The 27,112-nt window shown below is 41.5% G+C and overlaps 1 protein-coding gene across 14 annotated transcripts in view; it reads left to right on the top strand.

The window, feature by feature from the left end:
- Positions 1–27,112, top strand: part of ANK2 (ankyrin 2) — a 648,733-nt gene that overhangs the window by 515,282 nt on the left and 106,339 nt on the right. For all 14 annotated transcript variants that reach the window (XM_075543900.1, XM_075543907.1, XM_075543894.1 and 11 more), the window contains 5 exons: positions 5,519–5,617; positions 12,021–12,218; positions 15,850–15,948; positions 16,448–16,546; positions 19,882–20,079. In XM_075543900.1, coding sequence (XP_075400015.1) covers positions 5,519–5,617; positions 12,021–12,218; positions 15,850–15,948; positions 16,448–16,546; positions 19,882–20,079 — 693 coding nt within the window. The remainder of the gene's footprint in view (positions 1–5,518; positions 5,618–12,020; positions 12,219–15,849; positions 15,949–16,447; positions 16,547–19,881; positions 20,080–27,112) is intronic.

The following is a 27,112-nucleotide window of genomic DNA, read 5'->3' as shown; positions in this document are numbered from 1 at the left end:
GGGAGAAAGAGCAACAGAGAGAGGGGTGTGGAGCGTGCGCGTGTGATTGGAAAGAGCCCCCGAGCTTTCAGAAGGGCCGCTGTGACAACGTACTTTGAAATCTCTGCTAGCACATCACTGAAAAGAACTTCATGGGATGTGAAAACACTTTAAAAAAAAAATAAAATGGAAGCTGTGGAGTCCAATAGCTTAAGCTCCTGGGTTCGGATGGACTGAAAATACATCTTAAATGCATTTACTAGAGCAAGATAAACTTCAAAGGTCTCCTGAAAAGGAATGAATGGGGTTAGAGTAAAATATTCAGGATTCAAGTGCTTGGCTGAATTCTACTCTAGGTAGTTTGGGTTAAAAATATCAAACCCTGTAGTCAGTACTATAATAAATATTATCAAACAATTAGCCAGAGACAGATCAATACTAAGCATTTTCACTTGATATCCAATTACCAATTACATAAAATTTCCATTCTCCTACCCTTAATCTGATTTTTAATTTTGATTTGATTTTCTTTGTCAGAGTGGAGACCACTTACATGTATTTTTTTTCTTGCTGTTGATACTTTTTTTTCATTTTCTTTTTATTATCCATGAGTATTTCAGCAAGCAGTTCTTTCTTTGGTTATCTTTGTCTGCCAAAGATGAGCAAAATGTTTCAGTTGTCTTTTATATTTTTTTAAACATTTTATTAGGGGGTCATACAACTCTTATCACAATCCATACATATACATACATCAATTGTATAAGGCACATCTGTACATTCTTTGCCCTAATCATTTTCTTTTTTCTATTTTTTTTACATTTTATTAGAGGCTCATACAACTCTTATCACAATCCATACATATACATACATCAATTGTATAAAGCGCATCCGTACATTCTTTGCCCTCATCATTTTCAAAGCATTTGCTCTCCACTTAAGCCCTTTGCATCAGGTCCTCTTTTTTTTTCCCTCCCTCCCCACTCCCCGGTCCCTCATGAGCCCTTGATGATTTATAGATTGTTATACTCTTTAAATGCATCCTGAAATGAATTCAGATAATTCTCATTATTCTAATTGATCTGAGATATTCGAGAGTTCATCTATGCAATCTCAGTCACCACATATAATTCCATTAAAAATATATATTGTTTTAAGTTTCTTGACTTCAGCCCCTTTATCCTTTGCCTGATCACAGTATCAAACCACCCGTCTTCTGAGCAAAAGCGCATGCTCTTCCCCAAATGCAGTCGTTTATTTGTAGCCGACACAGGCCACCCTGAGACTGATTCAAAAACACAACACAGCACAACATATGCAGCAGAAATAATTCACCTCCAATAAAAGTTAGTGCTCACTCCTAAAATGATTTCCATTTTCAAAAGCAATTGATTCGTTATTTTTGGAATCTCATTCTATTTCATTCATGAAAAGAATGTCAAAATTCAGATTTTATTTGTATCCCCACATACTTTTTTATTTATCTTTGTTTTGGACACTTTCTGCTGAAGTTTATGAGGTGTGGAAAAAACCCATTGTGGAAATCGGCATATTTGAATTCAAGCATTATTGCATACTCACTTCATGTTATTCAACAACTGGACTATAAAACCACTTAGATGTATAAACTGGGCTATAAAACCATTTAAATGCGTAAACATTTAAATATGGAGTCTATGTTTATACATTTCCCTAAGTATGACACACTGGTCTTAAAATAATAATATTGTGCATTCACTTTTAATTACTCCAATTAAGCAGAAGAGTAATTTCACACCCTACAACTTGTGTTCAATTTCTATAACTGTAAAATAAATCTATATCGTCCATTTGTTGGATGAATTTTTTGACACTTTTACAGACCTACAAACCAGCCAGAACTTCCAACAAGTAAAGCACTCAGTGCATCTGCCTACTGCCCTCTACTTGCTTGTTTGCATCACAGTGTCTGCAGGAGTAGGGCAGTGATGATACTGTGTTATCATGTTATAATAATAACATGCACAAGTGCATTCTATGTGGTGCTTTACTGAAATCCCCCAGCTTAATCTCTTTGAGGAAGATTTTACAAAATCAACAAAGAGTAATCCACCTCAGATTGTTGGAATTTTGTGGCCCCCTGTATTTGCTCCTTTTCTCCAGCTCCAATTCTCAATCTTTTGAGGGTGTGCTTTCACGTCATGCTACTGTCTGAAAAGAACATGCTTTATAGCATGTGTTGATATATGATTCTCTTAGCACACTATAAAGGATACATGTAAATGTTCAAGTAAAAAGAAATCAAATTTCATTTTTCAAAGTGATTTTTTACATTCATTCTTTTAGTTTCTTAGACACTTCCAAAATTGACAAGTGCTATTGTAAGTTTTAGTAGTTATTCTAAAGTTATTCATTTTCTTCTGTTTTTTCATTTGTCACTTATATGCTCTGTCCAACCAGCTCCCTGAAAAACACACTGAGAGACAGCTGGTAATCTAATAATATTCACAATTTTTTCTTAGAGGTTTATTTGTTTGTTTATTTTGTTTTTCTAAGACGTGTACTCAGGGAGACAACACCATATAGGTAAAGTCACCAGATAAACTTCAGAGCTACCAGTGAAATTCTAATTCCAGAAAAATAACATTCATTTTCATATCAGTATATCCAGACTATTTGTTGGACAAACCTATACAGAAATAATCATGTGTTGTTAGTCTGAAATTAAGAGTTTCACCGGCTGGTCTGTATTTTTATTTGCTATGTCTGGCCATGCTACATCTGGAGGAATTTAACTTTCTTTCTCAATGGAATGCTTGTGGATTTGTGTATTCCAGGTCATGGATGTATAGTGATGGGGTCCCAAACTCCTTGCAGGTTGATTAAGAAACGGTGTGAACACTGAATGCCTGCTTGCTGTGTCAGAGTTGGTCATTACCTGACCCCAGACTCCCTACCCTTAGAGCCTTTGTGTCTTGCTTGAAAATTTGTTGCATTTTTGAATGCAATGCTGTCTGTTGTGCTTTGATGCTTTCGACTTGATGCAGCCAAAGCGGAAGTCCATGTAGCTGTCAGTTTTAACAAGCAAGCAGAGGGGCATGAAACTTGGTACCTGCTTTGGACGTGAGCATACCCATTCTCTTGCCAGTCTTGTTTTTGTCTTTAAAAAGAAAAATAGTCTACATTTGAGGTGTATCACTAACTCAATCAGGAGCAAATATTGGGATTGCATCGCTGCTTTCCAGAAAGTTTGTAAATGCACTTTGAACCAGAAAACTGACCTGCCACTCACAATACATCCACAGTCCAGAATCCCTATTGAACAATTTGACTAGAAAACCATGCACTTTCAAGACTATCAAAAGTACAGGGTAAGCTATTACAAAGTTTTTCTTCTTCCTAAAACAAATCAATGGATTTATGGCAGAGTTAACACTCTATGTTCTGTTGGAAAAATATCCATAACTTTTAAAGTTACCGAGGACGCCAAGGCTGCTGGACCATCGGACAAATAGGATGGAACACCTGACCATCAGAATACAGTCACTCATTTTCTTATGCTTACAGGAAACAACATTTTAAAAAGGTTAATGGAAATAAGTTATCCCAGATTCATTGAACGAAGATAAAACAAGAGCATTTTATAGAGTAGAGAAGCCCAGGTATATTCACATAGTTTTGCTTTAAATATAATTTCTAATATTTTTATTAGATTTCCAAGCTTATTCATAATTTTCAAATATGCTTAAAACAAAAAGGAAGTCATTTGAAATATAAAATAAGGGATTTGAAACTATCAAGATGAATATCAGGTGCATTATTAGATTTTCAAAACTCAATAAGCTTGAGTTGTAAAATGCAGGTGTTTCTTCATCATTGCACAGGAACTCCGAATGCATCCTTGAGCTAATCCGTTGTCAGTAAGCTTATTTGTCCTATTATTTCTTCCCAAATGAAGAAAGTTAGTATGCTTTATGAGGCCTGGAAATATGGTAACAATTAGAGGTTGGGGTATTTTTTATTGTTGCTGTTTTTAAATGATTAATTAGAAGATTTCAGCCTTGTCTATTTAGAACTTGGCTCTACGAGGTATAGAAAGCAAGTTAGAAATTACAATTGTCCAAAGAAGGAAAAATTGCTATTTTTGAGGATTTCCTAAATCTGAAAACTATTATTTTAATTCCTGATTTCCAAAAAAATGTGCTCCCATATACATTTGCTGCATAAAAATCAAATATGGCATATCCCTACCAGCCATTAGAAAAGCCATGAGCCGTCACAGAAAGAAGAGAGAGTGGATGTACGAATTAATGCTTTCCAAAGCAAGCCGCTCAAAAATCAGTTTCTCACATCTTCATAAGTCACTGTTCCCGGAAAATGGGGACAAATTAAATGTGAAGTGTGCGCCAAGGCTACAGTTCTCCCTCAAGCTTCTGAATTTAAAGGTTTGTCGCATGAGCAATCTGATGTAATTACTCATGGGGATTTACAAGAAATTTTGAAATTTCCACAACCAGCTTTAAAATGAAGTTGGGTTCTTTGGGATGGCTTGCGGCACTTGGTTGAATTCAACTTACTTTCTAAAATTGTAGTAGATAAAGATGTAAGACCTTTGGTTCTTTTTTATTTCCCTCCCAGGTGCCACGTTTTATTCTTATGCCTTATTTAACTGTAAAATTACATACATAAAAGAGACAACTTTCTTTGCAACTACAAGTGGTTTTAAAATATGCTAATAATAATTAGGGAAAAAACAAAAAAGCTCTCAGCATCAAGAGTCAGTAGGCTTTGCAGAGAGGAGGGTCTCTCACCTCTAACCCTTAGCCTTCGTGCTGCAGCCTAAACTCCTGTTTCCTGATAAAGTCACGTGCCTCCATGCAGCTTGAAGACACCCACGGTGTCCTGTCCAGCAAGCGCTGCCTACTGAATGGATGGCGGTTAACAGTTGCTTTACTCACTTCTCAGTATTTCTCTCAAATAACTGTCTGTTATTAAATATGCTCATTAATATTAAATAGGGGCTCCCAGGATAAATAGGAATCTCTTGAATAGCAGTCGTAATACAGTTGCAAACAGAGAGTTCATTGCGATCAGGCATTCTGAGTGGTTAGAACTCAGGCATAGTGGAGAGATGGTGATTGGTTTGCAATGTGTTGACTTGTTCTTCAACATGTAGAGCTCTCTATCAAAATGAAATCACTGAGATAATACAGCCAGGTGTGACGATGACAGATTCTTAGGTTTGTGGAATAAAGATAATTTTATCATCAAAAACCATTTGAGTTGTGCTAGGCTGATGGGGAAGTTGCCCATCTCCACATACGTGTGTGGGTAAGTTCATTGGGCTGCCATGGAACTGGAAAAAGGAAAACGTGTGTGTCTCCTTGATGAAGATGGAGAAGAGTCAAAACTAGAGTTGTCTAGGCTACATGGTTATGCTTTATCACAGAAACGTCTGAAACCCTTGGAAATGTTACTGACTTTTACAAAAAGTGTTGCCTGTATTCTTTACCATCCGGAGTGGTACACTGATCAATGATTCTTGACCTTTGTCTCCTGGCAGCGTGGGGAGACTGCCTTGCACATGGCCGCCCGGGCCGGGCAGGTGGAAGTGGTCCGGTGCCTCCTGAGAAACGGGGCCCTGGTTGATGCGAGAGCCAGGGTAGGTGCCCGCGTTCCAAGTTCTCCTGTTTGCATGGTGCCACCACTGTGAGCGGGCCATCTCACTGCCTGACGGGGATGCATTCCATTGTTAGGGAAAGCACGGACACAATACATTTTTCAGGCAAAAAGAAAAAGATGGAAGGAAGGAACCTGACAGCAATTGTACACAATAAGAAATCCACCCCATTTTGAAAACTACTGGCATTTGAAAACCGTGTGTGATTTCATATCTAGGAAATACAGTGCTAACTTATATTCAAATATTTTTAAATCTCTGTGAGCACTTTCACACATATCAACTTGAAGTGTAACGGCTATTATATAGATGCTATGAATCCGGTTGCCATGGGATCAATTCCAACTCAGATTCAGGAGCATCCGTTACGGAATCATTGCATGACCGTCCTCACCTTCCTTTCCTGAGTCTAGCTCCTCCGGTGACGTCAAGTCACTGTCTCTGACGGTTCCTGTCAAATCTTACAAGTTGCTGTTGACAGTTTGATCCCCTGTAGATGGTTCTTTTAAAATGCATAATCAGACTTAAGGCATGCATTTTTACTGACCTTGGTGATTAGGTTTCGGGGGTGGGGGGTCTCTTGGTTAGTTGACGACTGCTTCAACCTCTGTGCTCCCAGGACGTTTCCTACGTGCTGTCGATATTGAAATTACTTTTTCACTAAAATCAATCACATCTTTTCAGTAATTGCTTGCTCTTTAAAAATAGATCATTTTCAGCCATGTTTGAATATGTCCCCTTCATCTGTGTCACTTTCTACCTTTCTGTAATGAGTTCTACCATACTAACTTTGATATCACCTTTTTAGATATTACATTTCTGTTATTTCTTTTTTTAACATCATTGTATTAGGGGCTCATACAACTCCTATCACAATCCACACATACATCAATTGTGTAAAGCACATTTACAGTCAGTGCCCGCATCATTCTCAAAACATTTGCTCTCCACTTTGCTATTTAAAAAATGGAAGATGATTGATGCTGTCGGTTTGTTCAGACTGATCTTGTTCTTGAACTTCTTAGCCCACAGGCCCATTTTCCGGGTGTGTGTGTGTTTGTGTCCTAATTTATTTTATTGATGTTTTTCTCTTATTCTGGGTAAAGCAGCATTTTTTAACAATGCATTGACCTCCTGTGCTCCCTTCACACATTGCTTCAATGACTCTTGTTCTAGCATTAATGGAGTATTTAAATATTTTATTTCCTCTGTGGTATTTGTCTTACCTCAGCTATAATTCATATCACTTATGAGGCGTGTCATCATGGCTTCTCTTTATAAACAGGGTTTCACTAGAACACAAGTATCTGGTTGGAGACCTACAGGTTATGGGTGAGGGGGGGTCATGCAAATCCCCCTCACTTTCTAGATCTTCACCATTCAACTGTAAGAGGTGAAGACCCATAGCAACATCCCCGCTGCCATCAAGTCAATTCCAACTCATAGTGTCCCTCTACAGGTATTCCAAGACTCTGAAATCTTTATGAGAGCAAACAGCCTCGTCTTTCCTCTGAGGAGCGCAGTGGAGTTTGAACTGCTGACCTTGCAGTTAAGAGCTTTATCACCTGGCCTAAGATACATGTGAAATGTCTTCTCTCTTGTGGATAAGCAAAATAGCACTTCATTGGGGAGCAGTGCTCCTCAAAAGTCAATGGGCGTGAACATCACCAGGCCATTCTGATGAGCTCCCAGGTGTGCCCATGCTGCAGATCCGGGGATTACAGTTTGAAGAGCCAGGAGTTAAGGTTTTGTCTTTTCACTTGTTCTACTTTAAGTTGTACTTTCATTTGGAGTTTGTGATTTTTTAATTTAGATCTTTAATAGTAGCGTGGAAATCTTCGCTTGAGCTAACATTTGCACAGTACTTTATCATCCCTGGTGGTATAGTGATCGCAAGTTGGGATGTGATCGCATGGTGGGCAGTTTGAATCCAACCCAGCCCTGTGGGAGAAGGACTCAGTTTTCTACTCCTGTAAACATTTCCTAACCCACAGGGGCTCTCTTTGACTTGATTGCAGTGAGTTATCATTCTTAAGGAGTCTTGGAAATGTGGTGGGTTTGGGGGCTGCTGACTGAAAGGTCAGCAGTTCGAATCCATGAACTGCTCCCCAGGAGAAAGACAAAGCAGTCTGCTTCTGTAGAGATCTACATTCTTGGAAACCCCACAGATAGTTCTATGTTCTCTAAGGTTGCTGTGAGTCGGAACAGATTGCATGGCAGTGAGTCTGGTTTTGGAGTTACGGTTCTTAAATCATTTTGAGTGAGATTATTTTATTCCATGGACAGAACCGCCTTGTGTTGTAGGGTGGTTGTTCCCTGTGGTGGCTCAGGGTTCTCAAGTTCAAGATTGAGCTGACTCACCAAGGCCAGCAAGATGCCAAATCAAGTACCCCTTTGCATTACCTCATCCTGCTCAATTCTCTTACATAGTTGCTGCTTAAGAGAATAGGCTTCTGAAACCAAGCCCTCTATTTTAAGAACAGTGTAGGTTGCTAGAGCAGAAATTCACTCAGATTAGTTTAAGCCAGGAAAAATAAAAAGCGTTGTGGTGGGGGAAAGTACTGCCTCCCTTCACTAAGAAATTCAAGAATAGAGCTCCTTCAGACATGACAGAATTCAAGGGAGCAATTGTGTAGGTCTCCCATTCTTCTTCCCCTCTGTCTCCATCCTGTCCTTTCTCCTTCTCTGTTGACATTACTCCTATTTCCAAAGTAGAGGAGCTATGCTCTCTGCCTCCCCAACACGCTCACGTTTCCTGCCTGAAGCGATCCCTATTCCTGGGCTAGAGGATGCGTTCTGGGCCCCGTGCCCACCCATGTCGTTTGGGGAGGTGGGGTAAGATGACGGACACCTCCTCTAGAACCACTTGGAAGATGGGATGTCCACTCTGTTCCCAGAGAAAGGAGGGAGGAGCTTCCGGCGGAAATATCAATGCACATCTGCAACATGTTACCTCTTGTGTTCCCAGCATACATACACACAATGTGCAGTTCCCGAGACGCTCTTAACCTAGTTCTATTGCTCTACACTTTAATGGCTCCCTAAGGGGAGATAGTAAAAATATATATGTCTAATTACTGCACTGAGCTCCAGGGTTCAGCTCTCAGTAGTCGGGGTTTAGAAACAGCACATCATGGTGATGCGCAAATGGTGCCAAATCATAGTTTTAACTAGTCCCAATATGTGTTAGTCTGGGTACTTTAGAGAAACAAATCCATAGACACTCATGTATAACAGAGAGCTTTATCTAAAGAGTAAGTGCCCATCAAGAAAACATCCCAACCCAGTGCTGCCCAAGCCCACAAATCCAACATTAACACCAATCCACAAAGTCCCCCTCCATCTCACAAAACAGACACAATGATACCAACTGTAGGAGGAAAGCTGAATCAGTGAACATGTAGGCATCTCAGTGCTGGCAGGGGTCTCCACACGGCTGCTCCAGCACCCAAGGCTACATCGGGGTAGGTCCATGTGGCTTCTCCTCGGGGATGTCTTGCAGGAAGTGTGCCTTACCAGCTGAAGCAGATAACTGGCTAAGGCAGTTGCACCCTAGTCCGACCATCACATAGCAAGACACCCGAGAATTCTAAAGTTGAGGCTCACTGAGCCATTTATCTCTCCACCCTTCAGTTAACCCCACATTTGTTTATCGGCCAGGTTGGCACAATAAACTAACTACCTCAGAATATCTTGGAAAATTAAAAACATAAATCACAGCCATATTTCTGGTGCCAACACAGAGGTCATTTACTTCCGGATTCCACGTCAGTAAGAGTTGCTGTCTAATGAGGGGGTTGTGCTTTGGGTATTTGGAAGGCACCTGAGGGAGCAGGTCTCCCCTTTTCTTAGCTCATTCCATGAATCTTATATTTTTGCATCTGCCCAATTAAAAAACATTTTTTTGCTATGACTTGAGACAGAAAATCAAACGTTTTCAATTCTGATCCAGTCAAACACCCATTGCTGGGTACAGGCTCAGAGGATTTTCCTAGGGACATTCAGATGTTCTGGATGTTCTGCTTCAAACTGTCGGAGAATGTGGGCCATGCAGCCGATTTCTTAATTTTTGAAACCTCACGTACATGTCTCATGGGATCACCTAGCATCAGAATTGGTTTGGGTTTGGCTTACCATATATGTTGGGGTTTGGATTACCATGTATATATATATATATATTGCATAGAATGTACCCATGTGAACAATGTACATAGGGCCCATAATGGAGTTACGAGGTTTTCAAATCCCATGTAACACATGGCTGTTGTAAGGTGTCACTGAGTTGGTCCTGAATCATGGTGATGGCAGAAGCAAACACCACTTTGCTGGGCACCATGCTCACACTCCTTGACGTGCTTGAGCCCATCGTAGCAGCAGCAGCCATCTCGGGAGCCCCCCCCCTTCTTTGCCAACCCCACTTTCTGAAGTGTGATATCCTTCTCCAGGAAGCGGGCCCTTCTGATAGCGTATCCAAAGGACGTGGCACGGTGATGTCTCACCACCCTCGCTTCTAAGGTGCATTCTGACTGTACTCACACATTCATTTATTAATCTGGAAATCCATGGTATATTTTATATTCTTCAACAATGCCATAATTCACAGGCTACCGTTCTTATTCAATCTTCCTTAGTTATTGTCTAGCATTTGCACACATATGACGTGGCAATTGATAATTGCCTTGGCTAACAGCAATCAAAGATGGCCACATTTCAACTGTGGGTTAAGTGGTTGTCATTGCTCCAACTCCCTCTCTCTCTTATTCATCTAAAGACACATTTTAAAGTGGCGATGCATTTATCTGTTAGCCTCACGGTTTGCAGTTCAAAACCACCAGTTGCTCCTCTGGTGAAAAATGAGACTTTCTACTCCCCTAAAGAGGTATCGTCTTGGAAACTCACAAGGGCAGTTCTATCTTGTCTCAAGTTAGAGTTGGCTCAATGGCAGGGAGTTTGTGTGTTTGCTTTTGCTACATCCTGACTTCCTTTAAATTCTGTAAGGCAGAAGTTCAATAAGGGAAATACAGAGACAAGAGATATTTACCAGTTTTTAACAAGTTCCTTGTGTTTTTGTTGGTGGTGATGGTTTGTTTGACAATTCATTTATGTCTGTAGATAACTTGTTCCTTGTGTTCCAGAGAAAGTTAAAGCTCCTCAAGTCTTCCAAAGTCTTCTTTCTCAGTAGAGTTACCTTCTCCCAGCAATTTCCTTAAGACATTTCCTTAAGATACATTTTATTGTATCTATTTCGGTGGCTTGTACGGGCAAATACATACTGTGTTATGAATCAAAATGCCTTAGTTCAAATCTTATTTCAATAGCTAAGTAACTTTGGACAACTTGGAAAAAAGTTATTTCCTCTTTACCCCTTTCTCTAGAAACGGTCTATTAGTGCACACACCACATCAGGTCCTGCTTTTGTGTCTGTCATCAGGGTTCTGCGCTTCTTCAGACAGATCGTCACTCTGTTACACTGTTTCTCCATTTGTCCTTAGCCCTGGAAGCATCCCAGCTTTTCCCTCCTTTCTTGGATTCTGTCTCGCCCTTAGGAAGATTGTAAAGCCATACCCCTCTTCATCACTAAGGTTACACGCAATTTCCTTTTTTACAAGGGACAGTGATTTGGTCTGGTTCTCTTCAAACTAAAAACATTTGCCCTGACTGCCTCTCAGAGTCAGGTGATTTCTTGAGCCTCCGTCGCATGACCTTGCTGTCCTTTGTACCCACGATACCAAGTGAAAGGTACTTGGCACACAGCGCCATTTACTCCTTGCCAGCCCCATTTCATCCTTCACATCCTTGCTGCCTGTCCCAGGCTCATCTGCAACATGTACTGGAACATCCTTTAAAATCAGATTACAATATCGTCTTTATTCACAGTGTTTGCATCCTTGGCTTGCTGAGTGGAGTGAAGAACGAAAGTTTTCCAGCATCTCAGATTCTTTTTCTCTTGAAATAATTCCCAGAATAAAGCCTGTCTCTTGGCAAAGCCAAAGTTCTTGGACAAGAACCTAGGCCTTAGAACTTCTGGACTGAATTTCTTTCTCCTTCACATCTGTGAGTTTGCCAGTTGGTTTAGATTTAAACGTCAAGTGACGTCTGAAACTTTAATGCGTTGAAAAAGACTTAGGGGTGCCCAGAAAATAACGACAATTCACTGAAGGACAAACTTAAAAGATAAAACTGAACCACTAAAGGAGATTCAGCGAGCAGTTATGTATGGCAAAATATAAAATGCCTTTGGGGCAGATTAGTGATACTTTCCTCCTGGGTCGAGATTCCTGGAGACTCAGACGGAAAGATGACAGGGAACCTCTGAGGGAAAGGTCTTGCCCATGACATGTGGTCTGAGCGCCGGCACTAACCGTGTGCTTGTTTTGAGTTGCAGGAGGCACAGACGCCCTTGCACATTGCTTCCCGCCTGGGTAAGACAGAAATTGTCCAACTGCTTCTACAACACATGGCCCATCCGGACGCAGCCACGGCAAATGGGTACACCCCACTGCACATCTCTGCCAGGGAGGGCCAGGTAGATGCCGCGTCAGTCCTCTTGGAAGCAGGAGCGGCGCATTCCTTAGCTACCAAGGTAAGAAACAGCGCATCGTACCACGTGGACTCACAGTGTTCCCGTGCCATCCTTTGCTATCCTGCCGTCGTATCAAGAGGAGCTGGGCCCCGTCAGGCCTGTGCTCTCCTTCTTTCCCTCTGAGTAGTTTAGATTCATGGTGTCAGTGATCAAATATTGCATCTAATAATAACTCTAGCAAAGATTGCTGGATTTCGTTCTACTCAATAATGTCAAGGCTGCTTCTAGCCCCAGGGTCCAAGGACTAGAACCCAAATGAATCTCCAAAGTTAAGGGCGACTTTCTCTTCTCTTTCCCTTATAAAATCTACCGTCTGTACCCAAGAAGGGCAGGGGTGGGGGTAAGGGTGAAGGAGGAAGCGATCCTCGCATACATTGGTTGAAGTGACATGACTGACGAGGCAGCGGTGATGGCATTACACTCTGCGTGTTGAGAGTTGTAGTCCTACCCAGGATTACACTTTATTTGCTTGCCTTGTGCCATGCCGACCTCTAACCTTTGCCGGCTACTCTTCTGCACGAGTCTGTTGGCCTTGGAGTACAGCTGGGCTGGACGGGCCCTCTTTCTTCATTGTTGCTACATTGTTGCTATCGTCCGCAGAGGCCAGACGCCAGCCTCGCTTTCACTTAGGCTCAACGTTTCCTAGTAGAGCGCGTTGAGATTTACTGTTTGGGGGTGATTTAGACGGAAACGCGAGCATATTCAGCTCATCGGAGCAAAGGAAATTGGTCTAATCAGAAAATAAAACAAGTTAATGCCTAGAACAAGTGAGTATGCTACAAGGCAAAATGACTTCCAGAAATGCAGTCATGGTTTGGCTTAGCAGAACGACGATTTCGATTTGCCCATGATGCACAGGCACAAACACTGGCAGTCAGGGTGAAAGAACGTGCGAGCTGGATCTGAGCTGGCCTTTCCTTCGATTGTAACCCTGATGGCTCTTGAAACTCGGACAATCCAAAGACTATCAGAGGTTGTAAAACTTAAAATCTAAGAGATAAAAATATTATGGTGTTAATAATTATGACCCGTCAGCGACTGGGTGAGAAACAGAAGCCGAGACACAGAAAATAGAGAATAAAATGTAATTTCCTAGTTGACGAAGGAATTTTAGGCTTAAAATATATATATTTCTCTAAAGCCATCGAGCATTCGGACCATCACCTAGAAGAAATTGGTTGTACAGACTGTTTTTACAGTGGATCTGAACAGTAGTTGACTCATGATCATCAGAGCTATGTGTTTGTAAACATCAGAGCGGAAATGAAGCCCTGCGGAGATTAGCATAGGGACACAGGGAGATGGGCGACTCAAGAGGCACTGTCCCACCTCTAGTTGCCATTTGGCAGGATCGATCTTTTGCAGTCTGGACTCATCAGCGTTTCCAAACGTCTGAAGGGCTTGGGCCACTGCTAAAGCAGATGTAAAGGATAAGGGGTTTATTTTGTCTTCCTCCGCGTACAGTTTGTCATCAAGAGCCCTACTCCTCCCGAAGTGTCACCCTGATCAGTGTGTGCATTGGGTGGAGGAGGGCTGGCTGTAACAGTAAGTGCTGATTTCTATAGATGAGCACATTTCTATAGATAAGCAGAAGGAGGAAAGAATGCTACATTTGTCTCACACTTGGCAGGAGGGGGGGGGGTGAGGGCAAGCCTGGAACATTCACTCTCCGCCAAGGACTTATTGGTACCAAATGTTTACAAATAGGCAGAGAGAAAAATAACATCGTAGTCAAAAAGTGTCTGGTGGCCTTGTGACGGGGCGAGTACAGCTGGGTGGCGGGTAGTCCGTGTTTAGAATGAGGGTCCTCGGGACAAGCCGCACTTCACCGCACCTCCCGGGCCTCGTTGCTGGCTGTGTTTGGCACTGGCCAGCTTAAAATTCCCCCACGGCAGCGCCAGACGAGCATGGGATTGGACTGTCTGGCCAAGAGGATGGTTTTGAAATCACGGCGTAGGAACTGTGCCAACCTCTAGATCTGAGTCCATGAATTCATCCGTATTTTCAACATATTGTTAGTTCCAGAGAGTGATTAATTGTTCTATACATTAGACGTACAGCGTGTACATACAGATGTCAGGGTGTGCATACAGATGTCAGCGTGTACATAGATGTCAGCGTGTACATACAGATGTATGCATACAGATGTCAGCGTGTACATACAGATGTCAGCGTGTACATACAGATGTCTGTGTACATACAGATATGTAGGACAGCAACCTCTAAACAACCCCTTCGAGCTCCAATGTGTGTATAAGTCTGGCGTTAATCTGCCCAGTCTCGTACCGGAAGCAGAATGTATTTTACCAAGGGAACTGCTCCTTTATATCCTCTGGGTCTTCCGGGAAGGGAACAAGGCCTGGATGGGACATGCGCACTAATGGTTGGCATGGTTGTCCTTGTTGTTCTGTAGACTATTTTTGTTGCCTTTTCTGCATAAGATACAAAACAATGGATATATATATATATATACAGATATAGATCTTCCAAAATATCTTACAATGTCATTAAGGTAATTCTAAATTCAGGTGTTAAAGAAGGACTGGAGGCCTGGACAGAAAGCAGCTGTTGTCTCAACTATATTAAGAAGCAGCCTTTCTTTTTTATCCCACTCACATATTGGAACCAGTTCACCAGTGTTTTAATAAATCCCAGACCTACAAAGCCAAGTGTCAGTCTCCAAATTGCTCACTCTCTCAATCAAACTTCCGTTATGGAAAACGTCATTCAGTATCCTAGTCCTTGCTTATGGCTAACCAATTGAAGGCTACCAGTAGTCCCCCCTCAAATGGAGAATAAACATCTTCGATTTAAAATGTTCAAAGATAACGTGAATATTATTAGTATAAGAGTTAGCTATATAGAATCTAAGGACTACCTTGGCACTGGGGGGCGGGGCTTCGGGGTGGAGTGCTGACATTTTCATGCATAGTTTACCAAGCGGCACAGAAGGAGTCCCAGTATCATTTTAGAAATTAAATTCTAAACCCTTGATTTGGGGGAGGCTACATTGACCCCGGGAATCCTAGGAAATTCAGCCTCTGTTCTGACCTCTTATGTAAAAAGCTCTGCCCTCAGGCGGAGTATGATTAAAAGTCGATCACAACTCCCCTGGCATCTGACCGCTGATGCCAAGGAAGGCAGTTCAAGCAGTTGGAAACTTCCAGCCCCTTTGTGGGAGAAGGCTGAGGCTTTCTCCGACTGTAAATCGCTACAGTCTTGGAAACCTGCCCTTCAGGGTCGCTATGAGTTGAAATGGACTCAGTGGCAGTGACAGCCAGCCCAAGGAGGGACAGTCCAGCCCTTGGGGACTTACCTGACCAGATCTCTAATGGAAATTTAGGTAACTTGACCACAGGTGGCCAGGAGTCATATTCTGACATAGGTGGTCTGGTCCGAGGGCCCAGAACCAAACCTATAAAATTTTCTAATTTACAATCCTATAAACTTTTTCTGATCATGGACTTTTTTTTCTCTCTCTAAGGAAGAAACCCCCACCACCCAAAACCAGACATCCAAATTCAAATATAATTGATAGCGACAACTTATTAAGTCTTAGGAAAAAAAGAAATGGAAAACTTTTTTTTTTTTTAAGAAATCCTAAATTGCACTTTTGTTGTTTCTCTTCTAGAAGGGATTTACTCCGTTGCACGTAGCAGCCAAGTACGGAAGCTTGGATGTGGCCAAGCTTCTCTTGCAGCGCCGTGCTGTCGCGGATTCGGCCGGGAAGGTAAACGTCGTGTCGTTGGCTCACGCTCGTACGTGCATGGAGTGTGATGCTGTGCGGGTCTGCAGGAGTAGTTTCTCTCTTCTCAAGGGAGTAGGGGTGCGCAGGATGAAAACCGGTCAGATTCCACGGGCGTGTCTGCCTGGAGCTTGGTGCTTCTCCAAACAGGGACCACGACCCTCCATCCAGCGGGATGTGGTCTCTTTACACAGCGTTCCACACCCCTGTTGATAGTGAACAGCAGTTGGTGGACTTGACAAGGTGGATATTGCTAACTAATTGTAAGCCCAGCCGGTCATTTTCAGTTTTAGTTAAAACATCTTAGGTAAACATGACTAGGCGTCGGATCCTTTTCTTTCTTTGCCTATTGACTCTATTAATTGATTCGTTAATTTATTAACATAGATTTCATCCCTTTCAGTTTCCATCCCTTTCAGTTTCCGGGTAGCAGGAGGGCAGCTAGCACTAATGTATTAATGCAACTTAAACACACCCTTTACAGAATGGCCTTACCCCGCTCCACGTGGCTGCTCACTATGACAACCAGAAGGTGGCGCTGCTGTTACTGGAGAAGGGTGCTTCCCCTCATGCCATGGCCAAGGTGAGAACCCCAGACAAGGAGGCTGCCAGGGAATTGTTTCTCCAGCACACGGCGTTGTGCAATTGCAAACAGCCCTGGTCATAGTCCTTTTTGCTTCTGACATCTTTTGTATTTAAAAAGAAGGATTTAAAAAATAAATTAATTAAATTTAAGAAAAAAAGGATGATGTCTGCCACCTGTTTCAGCAAAATAAAGGAAGCTGTGCCCATGAACCAGTGGGATTGGTCTGACTACCGAAATTTAGAGTTTCAGAGAATGAAGCCTGAATCTGGAGAAATGAAAGGCAATAAAGACCATTCAAGTTTTTCTTTTTCCCTACAAACCAAATGCTGTGCTGTCATACCCTTGTGGGCCCTCATTCCTTCAAGGGCTCCACATTTTTATTGCACTCTGTACATACACTCACTAAAGTAGTTCTGTGGGTTAGGTATCAGGCTACAACTGCAAGGTTGGAGGATCGAGGCCACCACCCGCTCCCTTAAGGGAGAAAGATGAAACTCTTGAAGATTCCCAGTCCCAGAAACTCAATAGAGAATCCTTTCAACTCCAAAGAGACTCTGGGAGGAGGTTTGGTTTGGGTGTTATTCACAAAAGAAGGATCCTGGCTGGTGCAGTAGTTAAAATTGCTCAGTTGCTAACCCAAAGCTCAGTGGCTGTGACCTCCCTGTTGCTCTGGGGCAGCCAGATGGGGCAGTCTGCTTCCACCAAGGTGCACAACCTTAGGAGCCTCATGGGCTTAATTATTGGCGGGCTGAGTTGGAATTGTCTTGGTGGCAGTGGGTATGGTTTGGGGTCTGGGTAGGTATACGTGGTAAATAATTAAAAAGGTTATTGAAGGCCTATATTTCAAGAGTTTGAATGTGAGATGCAGGCACACACTGACCTGCCTTTCAACTGTGAGTAGTTCATAAAACCACTCAAGCTAACTAGGGACCTGAGCTTTTCCTGCAGATAGGTGTCACTATCTTTCATTAGATTTATTAGGCAAAGAGCCCTGTTTGGGCTGTTAACCCAAAGGTCAGCAGTTGGAAACCACCAGTCACTCCATGGGAGAAAGATGAGGCCTTCTATTTCCCAAAGTGGTACAGTCTCAGAAACGCACAGGGCACTTCTCCTCTGTCTTATAGGGTCTCTAGGGATCAACACTGACTCAAAGGCAGTGAGGTAAAGTAGCTTCTATCAACTAATGCATTTTGACCACTTGGGTTAATGCCTTTCTGAATCATCTGGTCAAACATGCAGCACCTTCGAGAGCCAATTCTAACCCAGCATGGATCTTCTCTTAGAGTTCCAGAGGCTATTCATCTTTATGGAAGCAAACAGCTTCACCGTTCGCCTACTGAGCATTTGGGGAGTTTGAGCCATCAACCTTTCCGTTTATAGACCATGATTAACGACTGCACTAACAGAACACCTCCAATACTTACCACACACAAACACACACTATGTGCACTTCCAATACTTACCCCACACAAACACACACTATGTACACTTCCAATACTTACCCCACACAAACACACACTATGTACACTTCCAATACTTACCCCACACAAACACACACTATGTGCACTTCCAATACTTACCCCACACAAACACACACTATGTGCACTTCCAATACTTACCCCACACAAACACACACTATGTGCACTTCCAATACTTACCCCACACAAACACACACTATGTGCACTTCCAATACTTACCCCACACAAACACACACTATGTACACTTCCAATACTTACCCCACACAAACACACACTATGTGCACTTCCAATACTTACCCCACACAAACACACACTATGTGCACTTCCAATACTTACCCCACACAAACACACACTATGTGCACTTCCAATACTTACCCCACACAAACACACACTATGTGCACTTCCAATACTTACCCCACACAAACACACATACTATGTGCAAAACCATCTATGTGTCTCTCTGGTCAATAGAGCCCATGACCTCTCAGTAGGAAGTTCCTTGTTTAACTAGAGTTTGTGAAATGTAGTTTGTCTGAGATGAAGATGCTTACTTTTGGTTGGAACAATGCAGATTGAGTAGATAGATAATGTAAACCTATTGGAGGATCAAGACTTGCATCATTATGATAGCACATAATGACATTTAATATCATAGAATTAGATTTTATTTTCTGGTACATTTTGCAGTAAGATTTAGTGAAATTGCATGACCTCAAAACACCTCTCACACAAACCATCTGATCATCTTTCTCCAGCATGCCGCAGTTCATGGTGAACACACTGTTTTTAATTTTTATTGCACATTATTCATGGAAAATTTTGCAAGGTTTTAAAAGAAAATATAATATAAAAGCTCTAGGCTTACACTTTCAGAGTTGCTTTTTCTCTTTATCATATGGCTTCCTATTAAAAAATATGGAGTTTAAAGTTTGGCTCTCATATGTAAAATATGAGTTCCTCTATTCTATAAACTTCTACACAAAATGAGTAATCTCATATTTTGACTTTGAAGTAACAGGTTGCTAGGAAAAGGGGGAGAGCTGAGATTTTAATTGGGCAAAGCTTAGTACACTCTAACTTCGCTGCCAAATATCATTTCCATTGGATTGTAAGTCCTTAAAGACCAGTTCTTTGGTCTGGTTAGTTCACATGTTTTGACCACTAGACTTAGTATACTGCCTTGTCCATGTTGAGTTCTCAGGAAATATTTACTTAATGTATAAAAGGACACTAAGCTAATGAGAAGCATGTTAGTGGGAGTATTTAACAATATCACGGAAGAAATAATTCATTTTATTCTGGACGATTAAACCAGAGTGGAACAAGGACATCCTGTGTAGCACCATATACACTCGACAAACGGACAAACTAAAACCAGATCAAACAGGTCACCTTACATTGAGAGGACTAAAAATTGTATGTTTAGAAAGATCCAGGATTGGGGCGGGGGGGAGTGGGGTGGGGAGGTTAGTCTGAAAAGAAAAAAACTGAAAAGTTAAAAAGCTATCTAGAAGTATTTAAAAGTTGGTTATGTATAAAAGGTACCTATCTGGATCTGATGTTGCTTTTCCTGGGAGAACCCTTATTATGAGGAGGAGAATTTTAACCATGGGAACACTCCATGCCTCCACGTCCCTCAAATGAGATACAACCATGCAATAAAATGAGATGCCCTGTCACCAGGATGGAAAAGACTTGCATGTTGTTGGATGGAAACCTGTGATGGGTAACCATCGGATCAATCATAAGCTCATTTTGAATTCCTGGCCTGGTGAGAGTCTTATTTCCTCTGAGATATGTATTGGCATATTGCTGTCCTTGAAATACCCTTTGTGTTCTGTTGCGCTTTTCTAGAATGGCTACACCCCACTGCATATTGCTGCTAAGAAGAATCAGATGCAGATCGCGTCCACCCTCCTGAACTACGGCGCAGAGACTAACATTGTGACCAAACAAGGAGTGACTCCACTTCACCTGGCCTCCCAGGAGGGCCACACAGATATGGTCACCTTGCTTCTGGATAAGGGAGCCCATATCCACATGTCCACCAAGGTACTCTGTCCTTGCCTTTCGTTTCACTGAAGAGTCTTTGGATACCTGTAAACAGAAACAATCTAAGATCACTTGGGATATGCAGTAGGGTGCATTAAAGGGAAATAGGGGTATTATCTGGAACCCAAGGGCAGGAAAGGTGTCCAATCTTATGAGGTCTCAGAAAATCATAAGGGAGACAGTCTGATTGCATCTTTCCATTAAGTCTGATTTTACTCTACAAATCAGTTTCATTTCCTGTCTACTTCGCTGTTCATGTGGCCAAAGGGAATACTCCATATCTTCTAAGAGTCCATTACTGTGCTTTAAACAGTAAGCACAGATGGTCCTAATACCTGCTGTCCTCAACTCCAAATTCAAGTGAGAAATGAGGGTTTTCTCTGGAAGTGAGTCGATATAAGTTGTCGGGCTCTCCTGCATCTGCCCGGTCATTCTGAGGATTAGCTGAGCATCAGAACCAGAGAATTCCGTCAACTAGAGATTTATGATCCAATGTGTGATCTGAGTTGGGGGTGCCAGCCCCCCATCACTAATCACTGGTTCAGTAAGCACAATTGCATGGTTGAGATATATAAATATTATATTAAAGTCATCGAGAGCATGAGAGATAAAAGAGATATTGCAGTCATGGAGTCAGACACATTTCATGGTAGCATGCTCACCTCAGCCCCGCTTGATGGTCCACATGGAGAGACGGGGAGGGGAAGGAGGACAAGGGGAAAGGAAACAGAGGACGGGAGAGGAGAGGGGGAGCCAAGTGAGGTCAGAGAGATCTCCAACACTAACCCAGGCCTATGTACCTTGTGGGGGCGTGCAAGCCCACTAATTACAGGTAAAGTCATACGTCACAGGAAGGGGTTGCACTATAGGTAATACAGTAATGAGAGGGGTGGTCTAGGGACATACACGCAATAGGAAGAGGAGGGATTGGGGGTATACATGTGACAAGATGGGTAGATCCTTGATATAGGATGGCAGCTTGACTTTGACCTGTTCTCTGGATCTCTGTAGGACCCATTAGCATTGGGTGGAAACCCCACCTACAGGAACCAAGTTGATGACTGCAAGCCTGTCCCTTGTCCTTATCAGCAGGGAGCAGGCCCACGGTGGGGTGAGACAGTAGTCTGACAGCGAAATAATTTTTATCATTAGCTGCAAGCAGTGACCTCAGTCTAACATATTTGGGGGAGACGTCTTGGGAGAAATCTTTCTGTTTCCCACACCCACGTCAGCCCAGTGTAATCACAGCACCCAGTTTGATGGGGCTGGGAAAGAGGTAGAGAATCTGTGTTCCGAATTTAGCACCTCAGTCATGCCAGCCTTTTTTTCCCCCAGACACTGGCCTTTAAGAATAGAATGTGATAGAATGATAGGAAGATAGTTAAAGAATATATTATTTAAATACATGAATATGTGAGCTGATGCTAGGGGCTTAGGTGGAGAGCAAATATTTTGAGAATGATGAGGGCAATGAATGCATAGATGTGCTTCACACAATTGATGTATGTATGGATTGTGATGAGTTGTATGAGCCCCTAATAAAATGATTAAAATATATATGAAAATGTGGAATTTTATAAGTATATATTTCTAGCTATACACAAGGGGCCTGGTGGTATAGTGGTTATGCATGGGACTGCGACTCACATGATGGGCAGTTGGAAACCACCAGGAGCTCTGAGGGGAAAAGCCTTGGAAAGGCACAGGGGGTCACTATGAGTCAGCACAGAATTCGTAGCAGAGAGTTTGGTTTAAAGTTACATACAGGAGACGTCAAAGAGTTCATGGAAAAGTCCATTATCTTTTCATTGCCTTTTTTTCCACGAATATTTTGAAGCCCCCTTATCTATGTATCCAAAAACCCAAACCGTCTTCCATGGCCCTCGAGCTGATTCTGACTCATAGCGACCCTATATATGGATTTTGAGGCTATCAATCTTTTTTTAATCATTTTATAAGGAGCTCATACAAGTCTTATCACAATACATACATACATCAATTGTGTAAAGCACCCTTATACATTTGTTGCCCTCGTCATTCTCAAAACTCGCTTTCTGCTTGGGCCCGTGGCATCAGCTCCTCATTTTTCTTTCCCTCCCCGCTCCCCCTCCCTCATGAAACCTTGATAATTTATAAATTATTACTTTATCATATCTTACACTGTCCGGCATCACCCTTCACCCACTTTTCTGTTGCCCATCCCCCAGGGAGGAGGTTATATGTAGATTCTTGTAATAAATTCCCCCTTTCTACCCTCCCCTCCCTCCTGGTATCGCCACTCTCACCACTGTTCCTGGGGGCTCATCTGTCCTGGGTTCCCTGTGTTTCTAGTTCCCATCTGCCCTGCTGTGCATCCTCTGGTCTAACCAGGTTTGCAAGGTAGAATTGGGATCATGATAGTGGGGAGGAGGAAGCATTTAAAACTAAAGGAAGGTTGTGAATTTCATTAATGCTACACTGAACCTTGAGTGACTCATCTCCTCCCAACTACCCCTCTGCATCCTTGTCTTGTACCCTTTTTCAGTGGGTACAAGATTGTTTTTGTCTTTTCTCCATTAACTATGATGTTGGTCATTGGCCTTTCATAGATAGCTTGTATCACCTTGAGGAACTTACCTTCCAATTCTATCTTCATGAGTGTCTTGATTAGGAATGGGTGTTGGATGTTGTCAAATGCTTTTTCTGCATATATGGATATTATATGGTTTTTATCCTTTTTCTTCTTAATGTGGTGTATAATATTGATAGATTTTCAGATGTTAAACCATCCCTGAATCCCTGGGATGAATCCTAACTGGTCGTGGTGGATGATGTGTTTTATATACTTTTGTATTCTATTGGCCAATATTTTGTTAAGGATTTTTGCATCTATATTCATTAGAGATATCAGTCTGTAATTCTCTATACCTGTGGGGTCTTTGCCCTGTTTGAGTATCAAAGTTATACTGGCTTCATACAATGAGTTTGGGAGTTTGCCTTTCTTTTCTATGCTATGGAATACTTTGTGGAGGATCGGTGTCAACTCTTCCCTGAATGCTTGGTAGAATTCCCTGAATGCTGTGAAACCATCTGACCCAGCGACTTTTTTTGTTGGTAGGTTCTTGATAACCCTTTCTATTTCTTCTTTTGCTATGGCTTTGTTGAGGTTCTTGATCTCTGTCTGAGATAATGTAGGGAGAGAATGTTTTTCCAAATATTTATCCATGTCTCCCATGATTCTGAATTTGTTAGACTACAGACTTTCATAGTACTTTGTGATTATCCTTTTAATCTCATTGGGGTCTGTTGTTATTGCCCCTGTTCATCCCTCATCCTGACTATTGATATTTGCTCCTTTCTATCCTTGGTAAGATTTGCCAGCAGTCTATCTATTTTGTTATCTTTTGCATTGTTCTCTTGTCTTCTCGCTGGTTTAACTCTGCCCTGACTTTTATGATTTCTTTTCTCTTGCTATTGGAGAGGTTGTTCTGCTGACTCTGTTCTAGTTGTTGGAGGGTTTGTAATAACATATCTGTCATAAAGCTTTCTTCTTTTTTCATATATGCATTTAATGATATCAAGCTACCTCTGATAACTACCTTTACAGTATCCGATAAGTTTTGATACGTTGTATTCTCATTAGTTTCTAGAAACTTCCTAATATCCTCTTTGATCTGGGCCTGTATCCATTCATGTCACAGGAGATCGTTCTTCATCCTCCAATTGGTTGCCCTTGCTTTTCTGGTTGTTCTCTTATTAATCTCCAGTTTTATGGCATGGTGATCTGAGGAAGACGTCTGGATAATATCCATGTGTTTGAATTTACTCAGGCTGTGTTTGTGTCCCAGCATGTGGTCTATTCTTGAAAAAGATCCATGCGGGCTTGAGAAGAATGTGAATTTATTTGCATTTGGATGGAAAGCTCTATAAATGTCTATCAGGCCCTGCTGCCTAATTACATTGTTTAGCTCTATGGCCTCTTTGCTGAGCTTCTTTCCCAATGATCTGTCTTTCTCTGATAGCGGAGTGTTAAAGTCACCTACTATGATTGTTGAGTCCGTAATTTCTTTTTTCATCTTTTCAATAGTGTGACGTAATTTGCCACACCATTATTAGGTGTGTAAATATTCAACATGCTAACCGCTCTTGGTCTACTGAGCCTTTGACCATTATGTAATGTCTTGTCTCTTTATACGGTTTGGATCTTGAGGTCCATTTTGTCGGAGATTAAGATAGCCACCCCTGCTTTTTTTGAGTTACCATTTGATTGGTATACTTTCCACCAGAGGCTATCAGTCTTTATAGAGGGAGGTGGCTTACTGCTTTCCTGTTGGAGAAGCTGGTGGGTTTACACCTCCGTCCCTGTGGTTAGCGGTCCAATGCTCACCCAATGGCACCACCAAGGCTCCTCTTATCTCCCTTCCTTTAAGTTGAGTTCAACTCATACCAACTACTTAAGGCAGAGGAGAACTGCCCCTATGCGTTTCCTAGGGGCTTGATCTGCTGAGCTGGCAGGTAGCAGCCCATCTCTTCACCTACAGGCTCTTTTTATGAGCACACAGACCCCCCCCAAATACCCAACTGAGGAATGGAAGAATGTGTTGAGAAGCTAATCTATTGGTTGGTCTTTTGATGCTTTTGTAACACATGGCAGGGATTTCATGAAAACATTAAATTTCTTAGGATTTTCCACAAATGTACAACTGCTGTGTGTATACTCACTGTGGAGCTGATTGCTACTTATGGGAAGAATTGGTTTCAACATGGTCTTCCCCATATTTCTCCATAAATAAAGTGGGTAGCTGGTGTCCTTTAGAAAGTTCTATGAAACTTTCTTCAGCAGAAAGAAATCAGAAGGCCAGCCGTCGTCAGCAACTCTGGAGTTCTGCTCTGTGAATGTATTGCTCAGATTTGTTCCAGTACTCCAATTCCTATGTCAAGAGTCCTCAAATATCTTTTTTAAAATCATGGACAGGGCTAATGATAGAATTAGCCCGCTGAGAAATCCTTGCATTTAAGCAAGTATGAACATGCTGCTGCCTGGTTGATGGGTGGATTTTGTGTACCCCTTGGTTAGGGATGCATGCACACCTTTGTAGCCATTTGGGGCATTCTATCCAGCTGGTCCATCACACAAGTCTGACTACAAAACCAAAGGTAGACTATTTAATGTCAATGTATAGTAAGTGTTCACTTTTCAAAAATAGATATACATCTCTATGTGAAAATAAAAGAAATGCATACACCAAGTACAATTTTGAATAAAACTCAAAAAGTTTACTACCATTCTAGTCATGGATGACTCAGAGTGACCCCCTGTGTGTTTCCAAGACTGTAACTCTTCAGGAAAGTAGAAAACTCAGTCTACGTTTTATGGAGCTGCTGGTGCTTTTGAACTGCCAACCATGCAGATTGCAATCCAATGCATAACCACTACAACACCTGGGTTAGGATAGAAACTTCCTCACATTTCATCGAGCTTATTGGACAATGTTTCTGATTGTGGTGTTTTTAGTTCATAAAAATTCCACATCCATATTTAGAATGTGTTCCTTATGTTCACCCTACCCCTATTCTTCCACAAATATTGCTTCCTTTGAGAGTTGTAGTAGCCAGTCATCAGCAAATACTTAACGAGTACTTTTTACATTGCTAAGCAAGTACTTAGGATAATACTCACTCTGGATCACAAACTAAGTACGCTATCCTTACAACACTTCTGTCAGTATTAGCTTTGAGATTTATCATGAAGACAAAAGGCAGGGTATATTTGTCATTATGTAAAACTAAATATATTGAGGTATATGTGAAAATATAATTCCCCATAGGGAAAGAGAGGAATGGGATACTATTACTTAGGTATATAGAAGTTTTGTTAATGACCCGTAGTGGTTAGCAAGTTACATGCTCAACATCACCTGCCACTCCATGGGAGGAAGATGAGGCTTCCTACTTCTGTCGAGAGACACTGTCCCGGAAACACCAGGGCTGCTCTGAGTCAGGGTTGACTGGGTGGCAGTGAGAGAATCTCTTTTTGGCAGCAAAATATGAGCGAGGTAATTGAACGCACTGACACACTTACAATGGTCAAAATGGCGAATCCTTGTTATATAAATGTTATCAAATATACGCCCACAGAAATACATATACGCACAGACACACACAAGAAGGGAGTTTCAGAAAGTTTGAGGAAACAGGGAATGGAAAGACAATGGGACTTTTCCAAGCACTTTGGAAATCTCCTTCATCTATGTAATACTGTAAAAACATTTCCTGTCAAAAGTAAAATTAATAATATATCTCCTCATAATTAAAAAGAAGATACACGTGACCGAAGAAAAATCAATAACCTCATACTCTCCAAATCATTATTTCTTAGGAAGAACTATAGTCTATACCTCTACGTCAACTAAGTCACCTCACTGCCATTGAGTTAGCTCCACCCCTTATCAACACGATCATGTATAAATTATATTAATTATTTGTTCATTCACTGTGTGATAATAAAACGAAGCCTATTAAAGCATCTAACAGAAAAAAAATACTTTTTTGAGAACAATCATAACAACCCTTTCTATTTTCTGATTTACAGTAACTTTCAAATGTTGTGTATAAATCTGTCAGGCCAGGGTTAAGTTAAAAAAAAAAGGTAGATTTTCACACAGAGAATATCTAGAAAATTTATTCTGAAAATAGAGTGGAAATAGCACTTAAACATATCTTTGAGGTATTTGATGATCACTTTAATAATATTTAAACAGACTGCCACTGTAATGACAAATATCTATATGTTTTCAATTTTAATATGGAGAGAACAAAAATCAAAACAAGACTTCTGTTTTGTTCTCTTATTCAGACTGTTTGTACTGTAGGATTATATAATATCTGCTTGTAAGTGATGCCAAGACATTCATGCAAAAGTATTTGCCCTATATTTCACCCTGAGAGTTTATGAATTCAACTCTGACGTCACCCAAAATTCTATGGATTAAAAAGCCCAGGTTTTTAAATAAAGACCTTAATTTCCTCTTCCACTTTAGGGTGGCACGTTTTA

The sequence above is a fragment of the Tenrec ecaudatus genome, chromosome 3, assembly GCF_050624435.1.
Source record: "Tenrec ecaudatus isolate mTenEca1 chromosome 3, mTenEca1.hap1, whole genome shotgun sequence".
Lineage (NCBI taxonomy): Eukaryota > Metazoa > Chordata > Mammalia > Afrosoricida > Tenrecidae > Tenrec > Tenrec ecaudatus.
The sequence above is the reverse complement of the archived record's forward strand: the minus strand, read 5'-3'. Positions and strand labels throughout refer to the sequence as shown.